Source organism: Chiloscyllium plagiosum, unplaced genomic scaffold (genome assembly GCF_037043375.1).
Source record: "Chiloscyllium plagiosum isolate Xiang-an unplaced genomic scaffold, Cpla_swu_hap1 HiC_scaffold_13, whole genome shotgun sequence".
In the NCBI taxonomy this organism is placed as follows: domain Eukaryota; kingdom Metazoa; phylum Chordata; class Chondrichthyes; order Orectolobiformes; family Hemiscylliidae; genus Chiloscyllium; species Chiloscyllium plagiosum.
In genome coordinates, this window is record NW_028270151.1 from 8,019,145 (window position 1) to 8,036,612 (window position 17,468).

The 17,468-nt window shown below is 46.1% G+C and overlaps 1 protein-coding gene across 4 annotated transcripts in view; it reads right to left on the bottom strand.

The window, feature by feature from the left end:
• The window catches only part of LOC122555670 (sodium/hydrogen exchanger 9-like), a 482,562-nt gene that overhangs the window by 346,011 nt on the left and 119,083 nt on the right, over positions 1–17,468 (bottom strand). For all 4 annotated transcript variants that reach the window (XM_087993313.1, XM_087993316.1, XM_087993315.1 and 1 more), the window contains one exon: positions 3,377–3,492. In XM_087993313.1, the coding sequence (XP_087849439.1) occupies positions 3,377–3,492 (116 nt within the window). The remainder of the gene's footprint in view (positions 1–3,376; positions 3,493–17,468) is intronic.

A 17,468-nucleotide genomic window follows, 5' to 3' on the forward strand; every position in this document is an offset into this window, starting at 1 on the left:
AAAAGTAATAAGTAATCAAAAACTGCACAAACTAATTCAGGCACAGAGGTAATCACAAGTAATAATCTTGTCACATCAGTTAGACCCCCGTCATGTGACTGATACCCACTCGTGTTATTCCAGCCAATTGGTCTCTCTCTAGGACCAACTTATTTTCAATTATTTGGAATTACTTCTCTGCATTAATTGATTGGTTTATAGGTCATTCCTTCTTTGGTATTCAGCAGTTGACACTTTACTCCCACTCTTTGAACTTATCTGTTGATGCTCTTAATTTCCTGGAATTACCTTGCCATTATTTGTCCACCGGTATATTCTGTGGCTATCTGCTTCCCTCCACTTCACCTGATGAAGGAGCAGCGCTCCAAATGTCTGTGATTTTAATAAACTTGTTGCACTATAACTTGGTGTCATGGAACTTTTGACTTTGCCCAACCCAGTCCAACTCCATGTTGTAGATCTCTTTGACTATGAAGGCTAACGTAAGATAAGAAGCTAATGGGAATACTAAATGGCTGTTTGCATTTAGTTAATGGTTTGGACTAGGGTTCTGCTGTAGTTCATGGTGCGCCCCCCCCACTCTCTCCCTCCCCCCACCCCCCCAATCTATTTACAGAAGAGACCCAGAACTGCCAACACTGGAGGGGGAGCTTTGAACTTCCCACCCTCACAATGACGTTGGCGAGGGTCATGTGTGCTTGATTGCTATTCATACCCTGATCACATGCCAGCACAAATTAACATACTGGGAATGGGGCAAAGAATCCCTGAATTAGAAACATAGAAAATAGGTGTAGGAGTAGGTCATTTGGCTCTTCAAGCCTGCTCCATCACTCATTACGATCACAGCTGATCATCCAACTCAGTCCCCCCATTCTCGCGTTCTCCCCCCAAACCATTTGACCCCTTTAGCCCCATGAACTATATCTAATTCCTTGTTCAATGTTTGGGGCTGAACCACTCCCTGTGGCAGAGAATTCTCCAGGCTCCCCGCTCTTTGGGTGAAAACATTTCTCCTCACCTCAGTCCAAAATGGCAGACGCTGTATCCTGACTCCCTGCTTCTAAACCTTTTGGTACATAATGGTAATCATGTGATAAATAATCACAAAGTTCAAAGAATGAAACAGCACAGGACCAGGCCCTTCAGCCCTCCAAGCCTGTGCTGACACATTTTGCCCACAGGTTGGCCTTGTATGGTGAAAAGTTGGACCTCAATCTCTATGCTTCCAACATTAGAATCCTATGTTTTATTTCCCTTAAAAGAGGAACGTTTATATTCCCAAATACAAAGGCCAAATCTTTGTGCCAAAGCCAAGGTTCCCCAATCATGCAGAACATATCTAACACACTGCAGAATGCTGTTCTGCTTCCTTTCTCCCCTTGTGCTTTTGCCAAAGAGAATAAATCGGAGTCTTCTGGTCCTCAGCCTGCCAGTGGAAACAGTTCCATCTTGTTAATTCCAGCAAATCTCTCTAATTTTGAACTCCACTCTTCAATCTTCCCTTCACCATCACTGCTCTGAAGAGAAACATCCCAGTTTCTGGGTCCTGGGCACTCATCTCTGATATCCCAGTCAGTCAGTCAGTCAGTCAATGTCACTGCGGCCCACGGCCTGTCCAGTTCCCTGTTATCAGAGCTCCCGGGGCTGGTGAGACTGTCCGTCAGTGGCACTGTGGCTGTTCAAGAACAGTGTAGCCCCTTGCATGGACGGATTGACCTCACAAAATAACGTCAGATCAAGTTCATGTAATTCTTACTCTTTGTGTGAATGCACACGACTGTCTGGAAACATTAGTGAGGTTGTTGGTGTCAGCAATGTAAACAGCTGATGGTTATAGTGATCGAGGGCTGAAGGGGAGAAAATGGAGGAAGCTGCATTTCACCTGTCACTGACCAAACACCCCCCCTCCTCAGAAATCCGAGGGTCCACGCACAGGTAAACCTGATGGCCTGAGCAATAGAAAACATGATCAATGCAGTAATAGTGGCTGTGCCCTAGGTGGAAGACCACATTTTTTGATGGGGGAGGGGACGGGAATGGGGGAGGGGAATGGGGTATGGGATGGGGGAGGGACAGAACGAATGGTGGAAGGAAAGAGAGAATGAGTGGGGAACAGAGGGAGAGAGATAATGAGAGAGACATTTATCAACATATTTCTCAATACTATCAATCTGTTACAGAGACTCAAATCTGTAGAGGTTGTCCCTCTCTATCAGATGTTTACATCATACTTAAGTACTTTCCCCAAGTTTCTGTCTTGTGAATTGTGGAGTCTTCTGGCATGAATATTCTCAAAACTGAGAGCTTAAACTTTCTCAGCTTTTAAAAACCTGCACATTTCTAGCCAAATATTCCTGGTTGGGAAATTTCACAAACTAAACATTTCTACTGAGGTAATGTTTTTCCCCTGACCTGCTCTAAAACAAAATTGTTTCATGGAGAGAAAGTACATTTGCTCTTCACCCCAGTGAAGTCTCCCCCAAATTACTCTAGAAACATTCCAACTCCAGAGTTTCTAAACTTCAATTAATACTTGATTATTCTGAACTGTAGACTTGTAAGTTTACTCTAGCTGCCTGAAACTACTAGAACATAGGATTATTAATGGAAAATTGGCTAACTTGCACATCTTTGGAATGTGGGAGGAAATTGGAGCACCCAGAGGAAACCCACGCAGACACTGGGAGAATGTGCAAACTCCACACAGACAGTCGCCCGAGGCTGGAATCGAACCCAGTGCTAACCACTGAAGCACCGTGCCACCCCATGAACCCCTATTCCCTGCCCACCCCCATTTCCCCAACTTTGGAATGTAGAGGCTAGGAATCAGCAAGTAATAAACTGCTTGGTTTTCACAAACACGCATTCAAAGAATCAACCAAAACGATGACTTGCATTTTTGATATGTCCTTTAAGAAGCTTCACATGAACGTTATCAAACACAAGAGTCCACAGGTGTGAGGCTGGAAAAGCACAGCAGGTCAAACAGCATCTGAGGAGCAGGAGAGTCAATGTTCTCACCCAAAACCCATCATCAGGATCTGGCCGGAAATGTTGACGTTCCTGCTCTTCCGATGCTGTCTGACCTGATGTGCTTTTCCAGTCTCTCACCTATTGACTCTCGCCTCAATTTGAGAGCTTGGTCTTTGGGAACAACGTGCAGGATGAATAAGGGCACGAAGCATGGGTCGGAGGGTTGGGGGAGGGGGGACTTGACCTCTGGTCAATTACCACTGACAACGGAGTGATGAGATGGCAGGATTAGAATGCCAATCTTCTCCAACAATCGCTGCTGGCAGTGGTGTGGATGACCGACAGCTGTCTGGCAGAGATATGGTTTCCCTTGACCCACAAGCCGTCTGCGGTGATTTACCTGGGTCTGTAGCTGAAATCAGAGCTCCGAACAGTAGGCAGTCAGTGAAGTAGAAGTCACGTTTGTTCAGTTGGCGGAGGTTGACCATTGCCGTGACAAAACCGTACATGATGCCCCTGAAAAACACAAAGGGTGGAAGATGTGATTCACGTTATCTTAGTCTTAGTCTACTTGCTTCTTTGAATTTTATTTTATAAGTTGCAGATTCATTTGGCTACAGAAATGCAATGCAATGCAAACCCCCACCCCTACCCTCACATCTCTGGGAGAGATAATGCCGATAGGTTACTTTCCCTACCCGCTATCAAAACTGTACACAGGACGGGGAGAAAAACAGATCATTTGTAAAATGCAAAATGGTCCATCCTAAAAGGTTTTAGCATCAATGGATAGGATAAATAGACAAAGTCTTTTCCCTGAAGTGGGGGAGTCCAGAAGTAGAGGGCATAGCTTTGAAATGAACCTGTTGCAACATAGAGTCAGAGGTACACAGCATGGAAACAGGCCCTTCGGCCCAACTCTTCCATGCTGACCAGACTTCCCAAACCGAACGACTCTAGCTAATTGCCTTTGGGCATTTGATTAAGGGATAAATATAAACTGGGCCATTGGAAATAAACCCCCTGATCTTCTTCAGAATAGTGACATGGAGAGATTTTTTTCGAACTTGAGATAATAAATAGAGCTAGATTAAAATCCCTTGGAGCTCAGGTTCATAACTCCCTGAAAGTGGATTCGCAGTAGGACGGTGAAGGAGGCATTTGGTATGCCTTTCTTTTTTGGTCAGAGTATTGAGTACAGGAGTTGGGAGGTCATGTTGCGGCTGTACAGGACATTGGCTAGGCCACTGTTGGAATATTGCAGGCAATTCTGGTCTCCTTCCTATCGGAAAGATGTTGTGAAACTTGAAAGGGTTCAGAAAAGATTTACAAGTATGTTGCCAGGGTTGGAGGTTTTGAGCTGTAGGGAGAGGTTGAATAGGCTAGGGCTGTTTTCCCTGAAACGTCAGAGGCTGAGGGGTGACCTTATAAAGATTTATAAAATTGTGAGGGGCATGGATAGGATAAATAGACAAAGTCTTTTCCCTGGGGTGGGGGAGTCCAGAAGTAGAGGGCATAGGCTTAGAGTGAGAGGGGAAAGATATAAAAGAGACCTAAGGGGCAACTTTTTCACGCAGAGGGTGGTACATGTTTGGAATGAGCTGCCAGAGGAAGTGGTGGAGGCTGGTACAACTGCAACATTTAAAAGGCATCTGGATGGGTATATGAATAGGAAGGGTTTGGAGGGTGTTGGGTGCTGGCAGGTGGGACTAGATTGGGTTAGAATTTCTGGTCGGCATGGACGGGTTAGACCAAAGGGTCTGTTTCCGTGCTGTACATCTCTATGACTCTGTCCAAAAGATTGAGCCTCTGACAGTGTAGCATTCTGTCAGTGCTGTCCTAGAGCAAGACGCTCGTGTTCCGAGTGCAGGATGTGGACCCCCAGCATTCTGAATCACAGGCAAAGTGGCATCAAATGAACTGCAGCTGACACTGCGCAGAAACAGTGTCGTAGAAAAGCTACACCGTAAAAAGGAACAGTGCAGTGTTCCTCCAATGGGGTCACATAACAGAGCTGCAGCACATCAAGTGATTTGAGAAACGATTTAATGTTTAAGTATAGGGACCACTGCTATGTCAGTAAAAATACAAACTGCATTGAGCCACACAGCGTAGAAATGTCAAACACGAATCCAACTGGAGTTAGAGATACGACAGAGGAACTACCACCTGGTCAACATGCAAGATCAGGGCGAGGAGAGATAATCCTGATTTCCCATTTTCAGTGTACATCATATCGTGTGCGCGCCAGACACTGGGAGAACTGAGATTGGCTTTGGTGCCTCCAACCCAACTCAGAATCCTGGCATCGTGGTAGGAGACCTTTCAGCCCATCAAATCCAGAGCAACCCTCTGAAGAGCATCCCACCCTAGACCTACATCCCCACATTCTCCTGCTCCTTGGATTCTGCCTGACCTACTATGCTTTTCCAGCACCCCACTCTCGACACTGATCTCCAACTTCTGCAGTCCTCACTTTATCCCACATTTCCCATGGCTAACCCACTGAGCCTGCACTTCCCTGGACACTATGAGCAATTAAACATGGCCAATCCACCTGACCTGGACACCTTTGGATTGTGGGAGAAAACTGGAGCACCCGGAGGAAACCACGCAGACACAGGGAGAATTGCAAACTCCACACAGACAGTTGCCCGAGGCTGGAGTCAAACCCAGGTCCCTGGGGTTGTGAGACAGTAGTGCTAACCACTCAGCCACCCAACAGGAGGACGGTGGGTGGCACGGTGGCACAGTGGTTAGCACTGCTGCCTCACAGCGCCAGAGACCCGGGTTCAATTCCCCCTCAGGCGACTGACTGTGTGGAGTTTGCACGTTCTCCCCGTGTCTGCGTGGGTTTCCTCCGGGTGCTCCAGTTTCCTCCCACAGTCCAAAGATGTGCAGGTCAGGTGAATTGGCCATGCTAAATTGCCCGTAGTGTTAGGTAAGGGGTAAATGTAGGGGTATGGGTGGGTTGCGCTTCGGCGGGTCGGTGTGGACTTGTTGGGCCGAAGGGCCTGTTTCCACACTGTAATCTAATCTAATCTAATCTAATCTAATCTAATCTAATCCTGATAACACTGGGACATGAAAATAGCTCACACGCTGAAGGAATCTGTGCGGAACATCCTGAAGGGGAACAAGGGACTTCAGGTGGGAAGAGGGAAAACAAACATGTCATTGCAAAATGAGATTTAAGAAAAAGCCCAGTAAAGAAATACACAGTATTATATTGTCGGCTGCAACTGTAGAAGTAATTCTTAATGGTCCTGTCACTGACCCTAAGCATCAGTGGTACCCAGTTCAGTCATTTTTATTCCATCGAACTGTCACTCAGACATCACTGTGAAGTTAGGACCAAGCACAAACTAATTTAGTTTGGGGTTACGGTAGGCACGGTTAGTCCGAAGGGTCTGTTTCCTTGCTGTATGACTCTGTAATGGGCTCAAATGTGCAATGTACAATCAAAGCCAATCAAAATGTCTGACCATGGCCTTCGTTATAAACTCCATATGCATCACCACTCCCTCTGACTAACAATGGGTGCATCCAAGACAGAAATATTAATGATCGAGAATGCAACAATTTTCCATTGTTACATCTTCTCGCACCAACCTGCCGATATCGATAAGGGAGACCAGCATTGGCCTCCATCTTTTGTAATGAAATATCAAACCCAATCCCTATTGGCCGGCTGAAATTCAATGGATAAAATCCAAGAGCAGCTTCCTCACTGTCTCCCTGTCAACATGCTGCTTCATCACCAAATCATCTGACAATCCACCCACTCGCTACTTGTAGCAGCACATGGGCTGTTCTATCTGCCAACAATACATGGACTACACATGAAAAGCAGTTCCATGATCATTTGAACAAAAACAATTTTCAGGCGTCTGGTAGTAATCAGGCGTTATTTAAATGCAAGATCTCTCTCACGGGTCTTCCTGCATAAGCCAAAGCTCAGGCCACATGACAATGAAAAGTTCTCGACTTCAGACTTTCCAGAGAGTGGGTGGTCGGGGGGGGAAATCCTGGGGTCACATTCTCCACAGCAAGGCCGTCATAGAGCCATTTATATTCACTTGCTGTTGCCACCGGCTGGACTAGCATTTACTTCCCATCCCTGGTTGGGTTATAAGAGCTGCAGGATCCCTCTAAAGGCCCCCACTACCCTAGTTCACACCCCCAACTCCGCTCTCCATAAGACCATAAGACACAGGAGCAGAAATTGGGCCATTCAGCCCATCGAGTCAATTCTGCCATTCAATCCTGCCTGATAAGTTTACAATCCCATTCTCCCGCTTTCTCCCCATAACTCTCGATCCCTTTGATACTCAAGAACCTCTGTCTTAAAGATACTCAATGACGTGGTCTCCACAGCCTTCTGTGGCAATGAATTCCGTAGATTCACCACTCTCTGCCCCAAGAGGTTTCTCCTGATCTCTAAAAGGCCTTCCCTTTACTCTAAGGCTGTGCCCTCAGGTCCTAGTCTCTCCTACCACTCTGTCCGGGTCATTCAGTATTCTCTCAGTTTCAATTAGATCCCCTCCCACCTCATCCTTCTAAACTCCATCGAGTATAGTCTCAGAGTCCTCAAATGTTCCTCATACGTTAAAGCTTTTCATTCCTAGGATCATTCACATGACCCTCCTCTGGACCCGCTCCAGGGCTGGTACATCCTTCCTGAAGTATGGGTCCAAAATTGCTCACAATACTCCAAATGAGGCCTGACCAGAGCTTTATAAGGCCTCAGAACTACATCCCTGTTTTTGTATTGTAGTCCTCTCAAGATGAATGACACCATTGTGTTTGCCTTCTTAACCATCACCTCAACCTGCGAGTTTACCACCTCGGGAGAACCCCGGACTGGAACTCCCAAGTCACTTTGCACTTCAGACTTCTGAATTTTCTCCCGATTTAGAAAACTGCCCGTGCTTCTATTCATCCCATCCAAGTGCATGACCTCACAATTTCCCATGTTGTATTTCATCTGCCACTTCTTTGTCCACTCTCCTCATCTGTTTACACCTTTCTGCAGCCTCCCCGCCTCCTCAATACTACTTATCTTTGTATCACCTGCAAACTCAATGAGGGTTTGTGACGACTTCATGCATTAGAATCAGGTTAGCGTGTGAACAGTGATGGGAAGCACAGTTCCTGAAACAAGAAAGCATACTTTTCTCTTCCCTGGTCTCCTTCTGACCCCACTCAATGACATCGAAATATTGTGGGAGATCACAAAGACCTAGACTGGGCCTATAAACGGTTGAGTCAAGACAACGGCACATCATTTTCCAGACACAGTCACTGCAGGTTCCCAGATACTCAGCTCACCTCAAATTTCAAGGTAACCCATTCCACACCAGAAAACTTTGACTCAAATAGGTTAAATACTGCTACATTAAAGGGTTAAATAAATAGACGCACAAATTTGATCTGGATTAAATACAAATCCAAGCGGCAATCTTTAACTGGTGAACACAGCTATAAATTATAAACACACCAAACAACACCGGTAACTGCTTCAATCAAGAGGCTTTGCATGATTGAATAGCACTCTCAGAAATTAATAATGGGTGCCCACTCAACATCAGAGTATCAATCTTGAATTCTGCTTTTGCTTTACTGCACGCAAACAAATTAATAAAAGCTTTTTAATGAGCTCAAATTCAAAATCACTATCATGTGCAGTGTTGTACAATTTCAGAGAATGCTACATTTTTGTCCTCACAGAATCAACTTCGAATTGAGCTGATGTTTTGTCATAGTGAACAGGAGCGACATAGCAACCTGGAGCTCATTAGAATTAGAATGAGCTTTATTGTTGCATGTACTCACATGACTCCAGAGAAAAGTTTACAAGTCGCCATTTACGGCACCATCTTAAGTATAAAGGTACCTAAGTATACAGATTCTCAGGTACAAATTCTTTGGGGGAAAAAAAATGTTAAAAATAAAAAAGTCCAGCATTACAGATCGTAGGAATAAAGTTAAAAACTAAATAATTCAAAACTTCAGAATTGCGGTCCTTCAATGCCATCCACACCAGCACCTTGCGTCTACTCCGCACTGGGGCTTATCTGCAGACCACCCTGGGCTTCACCTCGAGCCCCTCAAGGCCAGGAGACTTGCGTGGAATCATCATGAGGCTGCAGGAGCATGCTAACGCCACACCCCCTCACCCAGAGACCGTCACACCCCTTCACCCAGAGACCGTCACACGCCTTCACCCAGAGACCGTCACACGCCTTCACCCAGAGACCGTCACACGCCTTCACCCAGAGACCGCCAAACCCCCTCGCCCAGAGCCCGCCACACCCCCTCGCCCAGAAAGTGCCACACCCAGAGAGCGCCACACCCCCTCACCCAGAGACCGTCACACCCCCACACCCAGAGATCGTCACACCCCCTCACCCAGAAAGCGCCACACCCAGAGAGCGCCACACCCCCTCACCCAGAGAGCACCACACCCCCTCACCCAGAAAGTGCCACACCCAGTGAGCGTCACACCCCCTCACCCAGAGACTGCCTCACCCAGAGACCGTCACACCCAGAGACCGCCACACTCCCTCACCCAGAGAGCGTCACACCCCCTCATCCAGAGCGCGTCACACCCCCTCACCCACAGAGCACCACACCCAGAGAGCCCCACACCCAGAGAGCCCCACACTGCCTCACCCAGACAGCGCCACACCCCCTCACCCAGACAGCGCCATGTTTGGTCCGCACTCTCGCCAGGAGGACAGGATATTGCCAAGAAGGAAATAAAACAGAAAAAAGTGAAAGAGAAAGAAGAGAAGAAGCAGGCAGAGCAGATTAGCTCCAACTTGAGATTGCTACTCTGCTGCCATTTTGGAAGGGTACAAACTGAAATGGCACTCAGACCTAAATTTAGAGAAATGTGAGGTGTAGCATTTTGGAAAGGCAAACCAGGGCAGGACTTACACAGTCAATGGTAGGGCCCTGGGGAATGTTACAGAACAGAGAGATCTTGGGATACAGGATCATCGCTCCTTGAAACAGGTGGTGAAGAGCAGGTTGGTGAAGGTGGCTTCCGGCATGCTTGCTATCATCGGTCAGGGCATCGAGTATCGGAGTTGGGATATTAATAAACTAGAAAGAGCGCAGAAAAGATTTACCAGGATGCTACCTGGGACTGGAAGGTTTGAGCTATAAGGAGAGATTTGATAGGCTGGGATTTTTCCCCCGGACTGTAGGAGACTGAGGAGTGACCTTATAGAGGTTTATAAAACCATTAGAGGCATGAAGAAGGGCTTATGCCTGAAACGTCGATTCTCCTGCCCCTCGGATGCTGCCTGGCCTGCTGTGTTTTTCCAGCACCACATTTTTCAACTCTGGTCTCCAGCATCTGCAGTCCTCACTTTCTCCCATTAGAGGCAGAGAGAAGGTTGACAGCATTTCTTCATGGTTCGAGAGTCTAAAACTAGAGACCATAAGTTGAAGGTGAAATACAAAAGGGTCCAGAGGGGCAATGTTTTCCACACAGAGGGTGGGGAGTGTCTGGAACAGGCTGCCTGAGGAAGTGGTGGGAGAGAGTACAATTTTGTCATTTAAAAAACATTTAGACAGGTAGATAGACAGGATAGGTACAGAGGGATACGGACCAAATACAGGCAAATGGGATCGGGTTAATTGTGAAAACTGGCATGGGCAGGTTGGGCTGAAGGGCCTGTTTTCATGCAGTAGATCTCTATAACTTCTCATTCACACTCTGAGCAGAGTGGTTAGACACTGGTCGCTCACCTCTGACACTGCAATTCAATTTGTTCAGACACATCACTGGAGCAAGTGATGCATTTGGGGAGGCAATGGCCTGGTGGTATTATCGCTGGGCCTTTAACCCAGAGACCCAGGTAACGTTTTGGGGACCAGGGCTTGAATCCTGCCACAGATGGTGGAACTTGAACTCAGTAATTTCTAGAATGAAGAGTCTAATGATGACCATGAATCCATTATTGATTGTTGGAAAAACCCATTTAGTTCACGCCTGGGGAAGCAATCTGCCATCCTTACCTGGTCTGGCCTACATGTGACTCCAGACCCACAGCAATGTGGTTGACTCCCAACTGTCCTCTAGACAATTAGGGGTGGGCAATAAATACTGATGTAGCCAGCATCGCCCTCATCCGTGCGAATGAATAAATTTAAAACAAGTGGGGCTTTAATCTGGGCCTTCCGGTTGAGAGCTAGCGACACTACAAGTGCACCACTCCAATCACCGCTCCGACTGAGTTCAAACCCCAACAAGTCCCATCAAAGCCTCGTTTCTCTCCTGAAAAGTCCTCAATCAGGTCAGTTCAATGTCTGGTGACCAATAGCTGTTGCATTGAGGTGGTCCCAGTTGGTAATCTGGCAGGTGGGACTCGATTGGATTGGGATACCTTGTCAGCATTGGGATACCTTGTCAGCAAGGACATTGCCCAGGCAAATGGGAGGAATGTTGCATTACTGGAGTAACCAGTGCTCCCGAGACTGTGGCGGCAAAATACAGGTGAGACAGAGTGGGACTGACTACGCTGTAAATCCTAGTGACCTCACAGCATCTAATGGTAGGAATCAACCACTTGGCCATCTTTAGCCAGAAGTGCTGAGTGGATGGTCCATCTCGGCTTCCTCCAAGTGGTCCCCAGCACCACAGACACCAGTCTTCATCCAATCCAATTCAATTCACTCCGTGTGATATCAAGAAGCAGTTGAAGGGCTCAAACTGCTCACAATATTTCAAATGCAGTCTGACCAGAGCCTTATACAACCTCAGCAGTACATCGCTGCGCTTGTATGCTAGCCCTCTCAAATTGAACACTAACGTTGCAATTACTTTCCTGACTTCTAACTGAACATGCATGAGAATCTTGAGCAAGAACTCCCAAATTCTTTCGTACATCAGACTTAGAGTCATAGAGTCATAAAGATGTACAGCTTGGAAACAGAGCGCTCGGTCCAACCCGTCCATGCCGACGAGATATCCCAACCCAATCTAGTCCCACCTGCCAGGACCCGGCCCATATCCCTCCAAACCATTCCTATTCATATACCCATCCAAATGCGTCTTAAATATTGCAATTGTACCAGCCTCCACCACATCCTCTGGCAGCTCATTCCATACACATACCACCCTCTGTGTGAAAACGTTGCCCCTTAGGTCTCTTTTATATCTTTCCCCTCTCACCCTAAACCTATGCCCTCTAGTTCTGGACTCCGACCCCAGGGAAAAATACTTTGTCTATTTGCCCTATCCATATTTTTTTTTGCCCACCCTCCAATAGTGTCAAGAGACCGCTGCACAGGCTTCTGACCGACTCAGAGAACAGACAGAAAGAGTTGGATAAGTCTGTCAAAAATTTGACAAAGTGTCAAAAATTAGACTTCCGAGAGTTCTTCGGCATGCACCCAGACCTGTCATTCTTGGAATACTGCGTCCAGTTTTGGTCGCCCTATTATAGGAAAGATGTGGATGCTTTGGAGCGGGTTCAGAGGAGTTTACCAGGATGCTGCCTGGACTGGAGGGCTTATCTTATGAAAAGAGGTTGACTGAGCTCAGACTTTTACATTGGAGAAAAGGAGGAGGAGAGGGGACCTAATTGAGGTATACAAGATAATGAGAGGCATAGATAGAGTCGATAGCCAGAGACTATTTCCCAGGGCAGAAATGACTAACACAAGGGCTCATAGTTTTAAGCTGGTTGGAGGAAAGTATAGAGGGGATGTCAGAGGCGGGTTCTTTACACAGAGTTGTGAGAGCATGGAATGCATTGCCAGCAGCAGTTGTGGAAGCAAGGTCATTGGGGACATTTAAGAGACTACTGGACATGCATATGGTCACAGAAATTTGAGGGTGCATACATGAGGATCAGTGGTCGGCACAACATCGTGGGCTGAAGGGCCTGTTCTGTGCTGTACTGTTCTATGTTCTATGTTCCTCATGATTTTATAAATTTCTATAAATTTCCAATGCTCCAGGGAAAACAGCTCCAAACTATTCAAACTCTCCCTATAGTTCAAACCCTTCTAAATCCTTGTAAATCTTTACTGAACTCTTTCAAGTTTCACAACAGGGAGACCAGAATTGCAGACAGTATTCCAAAAGTGGCCTAACCAATGTCCTGTACAGCCACAACATGACCTCCCAACTCCTGGACTCAATACTCTGACCAATAAAAGAAAGCATACCAAATGCCTTCTTCACTATCCTATCTACCTGTGACTCCACTTTCAAGGAGCAATGAACCTGCACTCCAAGGTCTCTTTGTTCAGCAACACTCCCTAGGACCTTACCATTAAGTCCTGCTAAGATTTGCTTTCCCAAAATGCAGCACCTCACATTTATCTAAATTAAACTCCATCTGCCACTTCTCAGCCCATTGGCCCATCAGATCAAGTTCCCTTTGTAATCTGAGGTAACCTTCTTCGCTGTCCACTATGCCTCCAATTTTGGTATCATCTGCAAACTTACCAACTAAACCTCTTATGCTCACATCCAAATCATTTATATAAATGACAAAAAGTAGAGGACCCAGCACTGATCCTTGTGGCACTCCACTCGTCACAGGCCTCCAGTCTGAAAAACAACCCTCCACCACAACCCTCTGTTGCCTACCTTTGAGCCGGTTCTGTATCCAAATGGCTAGTTCTCTCTGTATTCCATGAGATCTAACCTTGCTAACCAGTCTCCCATGGGGAACCTTGCCGAATGCCTTACTGAAGTCCATATAGATTACATCCACTGCTCTGCACTCTTCAATCCTCTTTGTTACGTCTTCCAAAAACTCAATCCAGCTTGTGAGACATGATTATCCAGGTCATTAAATACATTCACGATGGAGATAGATTTTTAAATCAGAAAAGGAATTAAAAGGTAACAGGGAGAGGACAGGAAGGTGGATTTGAGGATTAGCAGATCAGCCATGATCTCATGGAATAGTGGAGCAGACATGATGGGCTGAATGGTCTATTTACGCACAAGTCTGTGGAGTGGGATTTGAAACTTCTGACTTCGATCTGACAGCCCTAGCCCTGAACTGTGGCTGCAGCACACAAGACATCAAATTGAGATGTGCAAACTCAGCTTCTCCACAGTTACAGCAACTTTCCATAGAAACCTTTGGGAGCAGGGGAAGCTAGCCATGTTTTTCTATAAATAGAGAGGGTGTAAAAGCAAGAGACAGGCGCCCCCGCCCCACCCGCCCTTTAAGGGGATTCAAAACAGCAATGATAAAATGCCAGGCTTTGGTCAACAAGCATCTGCCTCGATTCAGATAACCATCTGAAGCAAAGGAGATGGGAAATACTGAGGGACGGGAAAAGACTGAGTCGCAACATGAAATGAGTGAACCGCATCCCATACCAACACCCTTCCCTCTGTAAAAAGGTTTGGAGATGCTGGTGTTGGACTGGGGTGTACAAAGTTAAAAATCACACAACACCAGGTTATAGTCCAACAGGTTTAATTGGAAGCACTAGCTTTCGGAGTGCTGCTCCTTCATCAGGTGGTTGTGGAGAATAAGATTGTAAGACACAGAATTTATAGCAAAAGTTTACAGTATGATGTAACTGAAATTATATATTGAAAAATACCTTGATTGTTTGTTAAGTCTCTCATCTGTTAGAATGACCACGTTAGTTTTAACAGATGAGAGACTTAAACAATTGAGGTATTTTTCAATATATAATTTCAGTTACATCACACTGTAAACTTTTGCTATAAATTCTGTGTCTTACAATCTTATTCTCCACAACCACCTGATGAAGGAGCAGCACTCCGAAAGCGAGTGGTTCCAATTAAACCTGTTGGACTATAACCTGGTGTGTGATTTTTAACTTTACAAAAGAACATTTGCTGCAGGGAAAACTATACAGGCCACCAGCACCACCTGTTGGCCAGAGTGCTCACAACACAAGTTATTACCAGGAGCTAAACGCATCATAACCCAGGCATGGATAGAGCCTGTCGTGAACAGGCCTTCCTTTGTTAAATTATTGTGTAGTACCTGGCTTCCTCAACCCAATTGCGGCTTGGTATTTAACAAACTGTCAGCTCTTCCAAAGCTCTGATTCTGGGACAGCTCCTTTCAGTTGGAAAACTTTGCATGGCCCTGAATTATTTAAGAATGGGAAACTGAGGAATTATACATCAGAATAAAAGAACAAACTGTGGATGCTGCAAATAATTGGAGAATAACTGCTGCCCCAAGCAGCAACTGCCACATCCCACAAAATAATAAAGTCCTGGTTTGATAAGTTTGCACATTTTATTTTGGCCATTTGTTCTCTGGGCTGGTCAGTCACTGATTTTTCCTGCTCCTCAGATGCTGTCTGACCTGCTGTGCTTTTCCAGCACCACTCTAATCTAGACTCTGGTTTCCAGCATCTGCCATCCTGGTTTTTACCTGGTCAGTCACTGAATATATCCACAAGAGGATGTCCACACACTTTTATCTTAAGAACATTCAAGAGGAGAAGTAGCAGCATTGAACACGAAATAAGAACTGGCTGAAATGATCTCAGTACAAATTATCACACTTACAGATTCAAGCCTTTTACCTACAACATCTTAAAATGCTCGAACCTCATGAAAGGGTCAACCTGGGTCCACTGTTAACTTTTGTCTTAAGTTGGAATGGCTGTGTTTGGTTTCTTTCTGGCAAACCTATTCATTCACTCAAATCTAACTTCTTCAGATACGTCACTTCACCAGACACATTTAAGCAAGCTGCTAACACAGCTCACTTATTTCTTATCACGTGCTCCTTGAACTCATGTATTCAACATTTCCTGATGGAGGGCTTTTGTCCAAAACATTGACTTTCCTGCTCCTCGGATGCTGCCTGACCTGCTGTGATTTTCCAGCACCACTGTAACCTTGACTCATGCATTCAACAGCCTTGCAGATGTCCTTCTCTCAGACACCTTAAAGCCATCTGTTTTTTGGAGCTTTTCTTTTACTAACTTCAAAAGCACTGAGGCTTTCGGATCTCCTGCCATGACTTTTTGGAAGTGGACATTGCAGCCTTTTCTCCCTGGGTGATTTGCTTTAAAAAACCTGCTCACCTTCTGTGTTTCTAAAATAACTTCTATTGCCATGAGACACCTTGCTCCTACACAACAACACCAACTATTTCCTCATTTTACTACTGGTTTTCAAATCCACTGAACAATTTACTTCAATAAATCAGAGTCCCTGCAGAATGGAAGCAGGCCATTTGGCCCATCATGTCCACATCGATCCTCTGAAGAGCAGCCCACCCAAACCCAGTCCTCTACCGTATCCCCGTAATCCCACATACACCATAGTTAGCCCACCTAAACCTGGATACTCTGAGCAATTTAGCACAACCAATCCACTTAACCTGCACATTTAGATTGTGGGAGGAAACCCATGTAAACACAGGAAGAATGGGCTGAGCTGGATTACCTGGAAAGTAGTCAAAATGCTCCTTAGTGCAATGTTTTTAACAAAACCACTTGGTGGCATGGTGGGTCACTGGTTAGCAATGCTTCTTCACAGTGCCAGGGACCCGGGTTCGATTCCATCCTTGGGTGACTGTCTGTGTGGAGTTTGCAGATATGGGGAGAATGTGCATCGGTTTAGCCGGGTGCCCCGGTTTCCTCCCACAGTCCAAACATGTGCAGGTTAGGTAGAATGGGCATGCTGAGTTGCCCATAGTGTTCAGGGATGCGCAGGCTAGGTGGGTTAGCCTTGGGAAATAGTGTTGCCCGTGGAGTGGGTCAGAGTGGAATGTTCTTTGTATGGTCGGTGCAGACCCAATGGCCCCTTTCCACACAGGAAATTCTACCAAGTGGACATTTGTTGCCCTTGAGAAGGTGGGGGTGAGCTGCCTTCTTGAACCGCTACAGTCCATGTGCTGTGTGTTGACCCACAATGCCCTTAAGGAAGGGAATTCCAGGATTGTGACCCAGTGACAGTGAAGGAACAGTGATATATTTCCAAGTCAGGATGGTGAGTGGCTTGGAGAGGAACTTGCAGGGGGTGGTGTTGCCATGTATGTGCTGCCCTTGTCCTTCGAGATGGAAGTGGTCATGGCTTTGGAAGATGCTGTCTGAGGAACCTTGGCAAATTTCTGCTATGCATCCTGTGGATCGTACACACTGCTGCTACTGAGCTGAACATTTTATTAAACTGAATCTTCCTTTCTTCAAAAGATCACAAAAGGCCATGTGTGATGTGCTGTGGTTCTCTTCTTCACGGTCGTGAAGACAGGAGCCCTCATGACATCAGAGTAGGAGTTAGATGCGCACTTGGGATGTGTGAGAAGGTAGACAAGAGCAGGCACCAGAGAGCCAGAATAGAGCACGAGTCGCCAACAAAGCTGTGCCTGGCTCACATCAAACAGGCAATTGCATAACAAAGCTACAGAAAACAAGTGAGAGACAACAACCCGCTTATCCAACATTGACATGAGACAGAACCACAGCCCAGCCCCTTCGACCCATCATTACAGGATAAACTCAGTTGG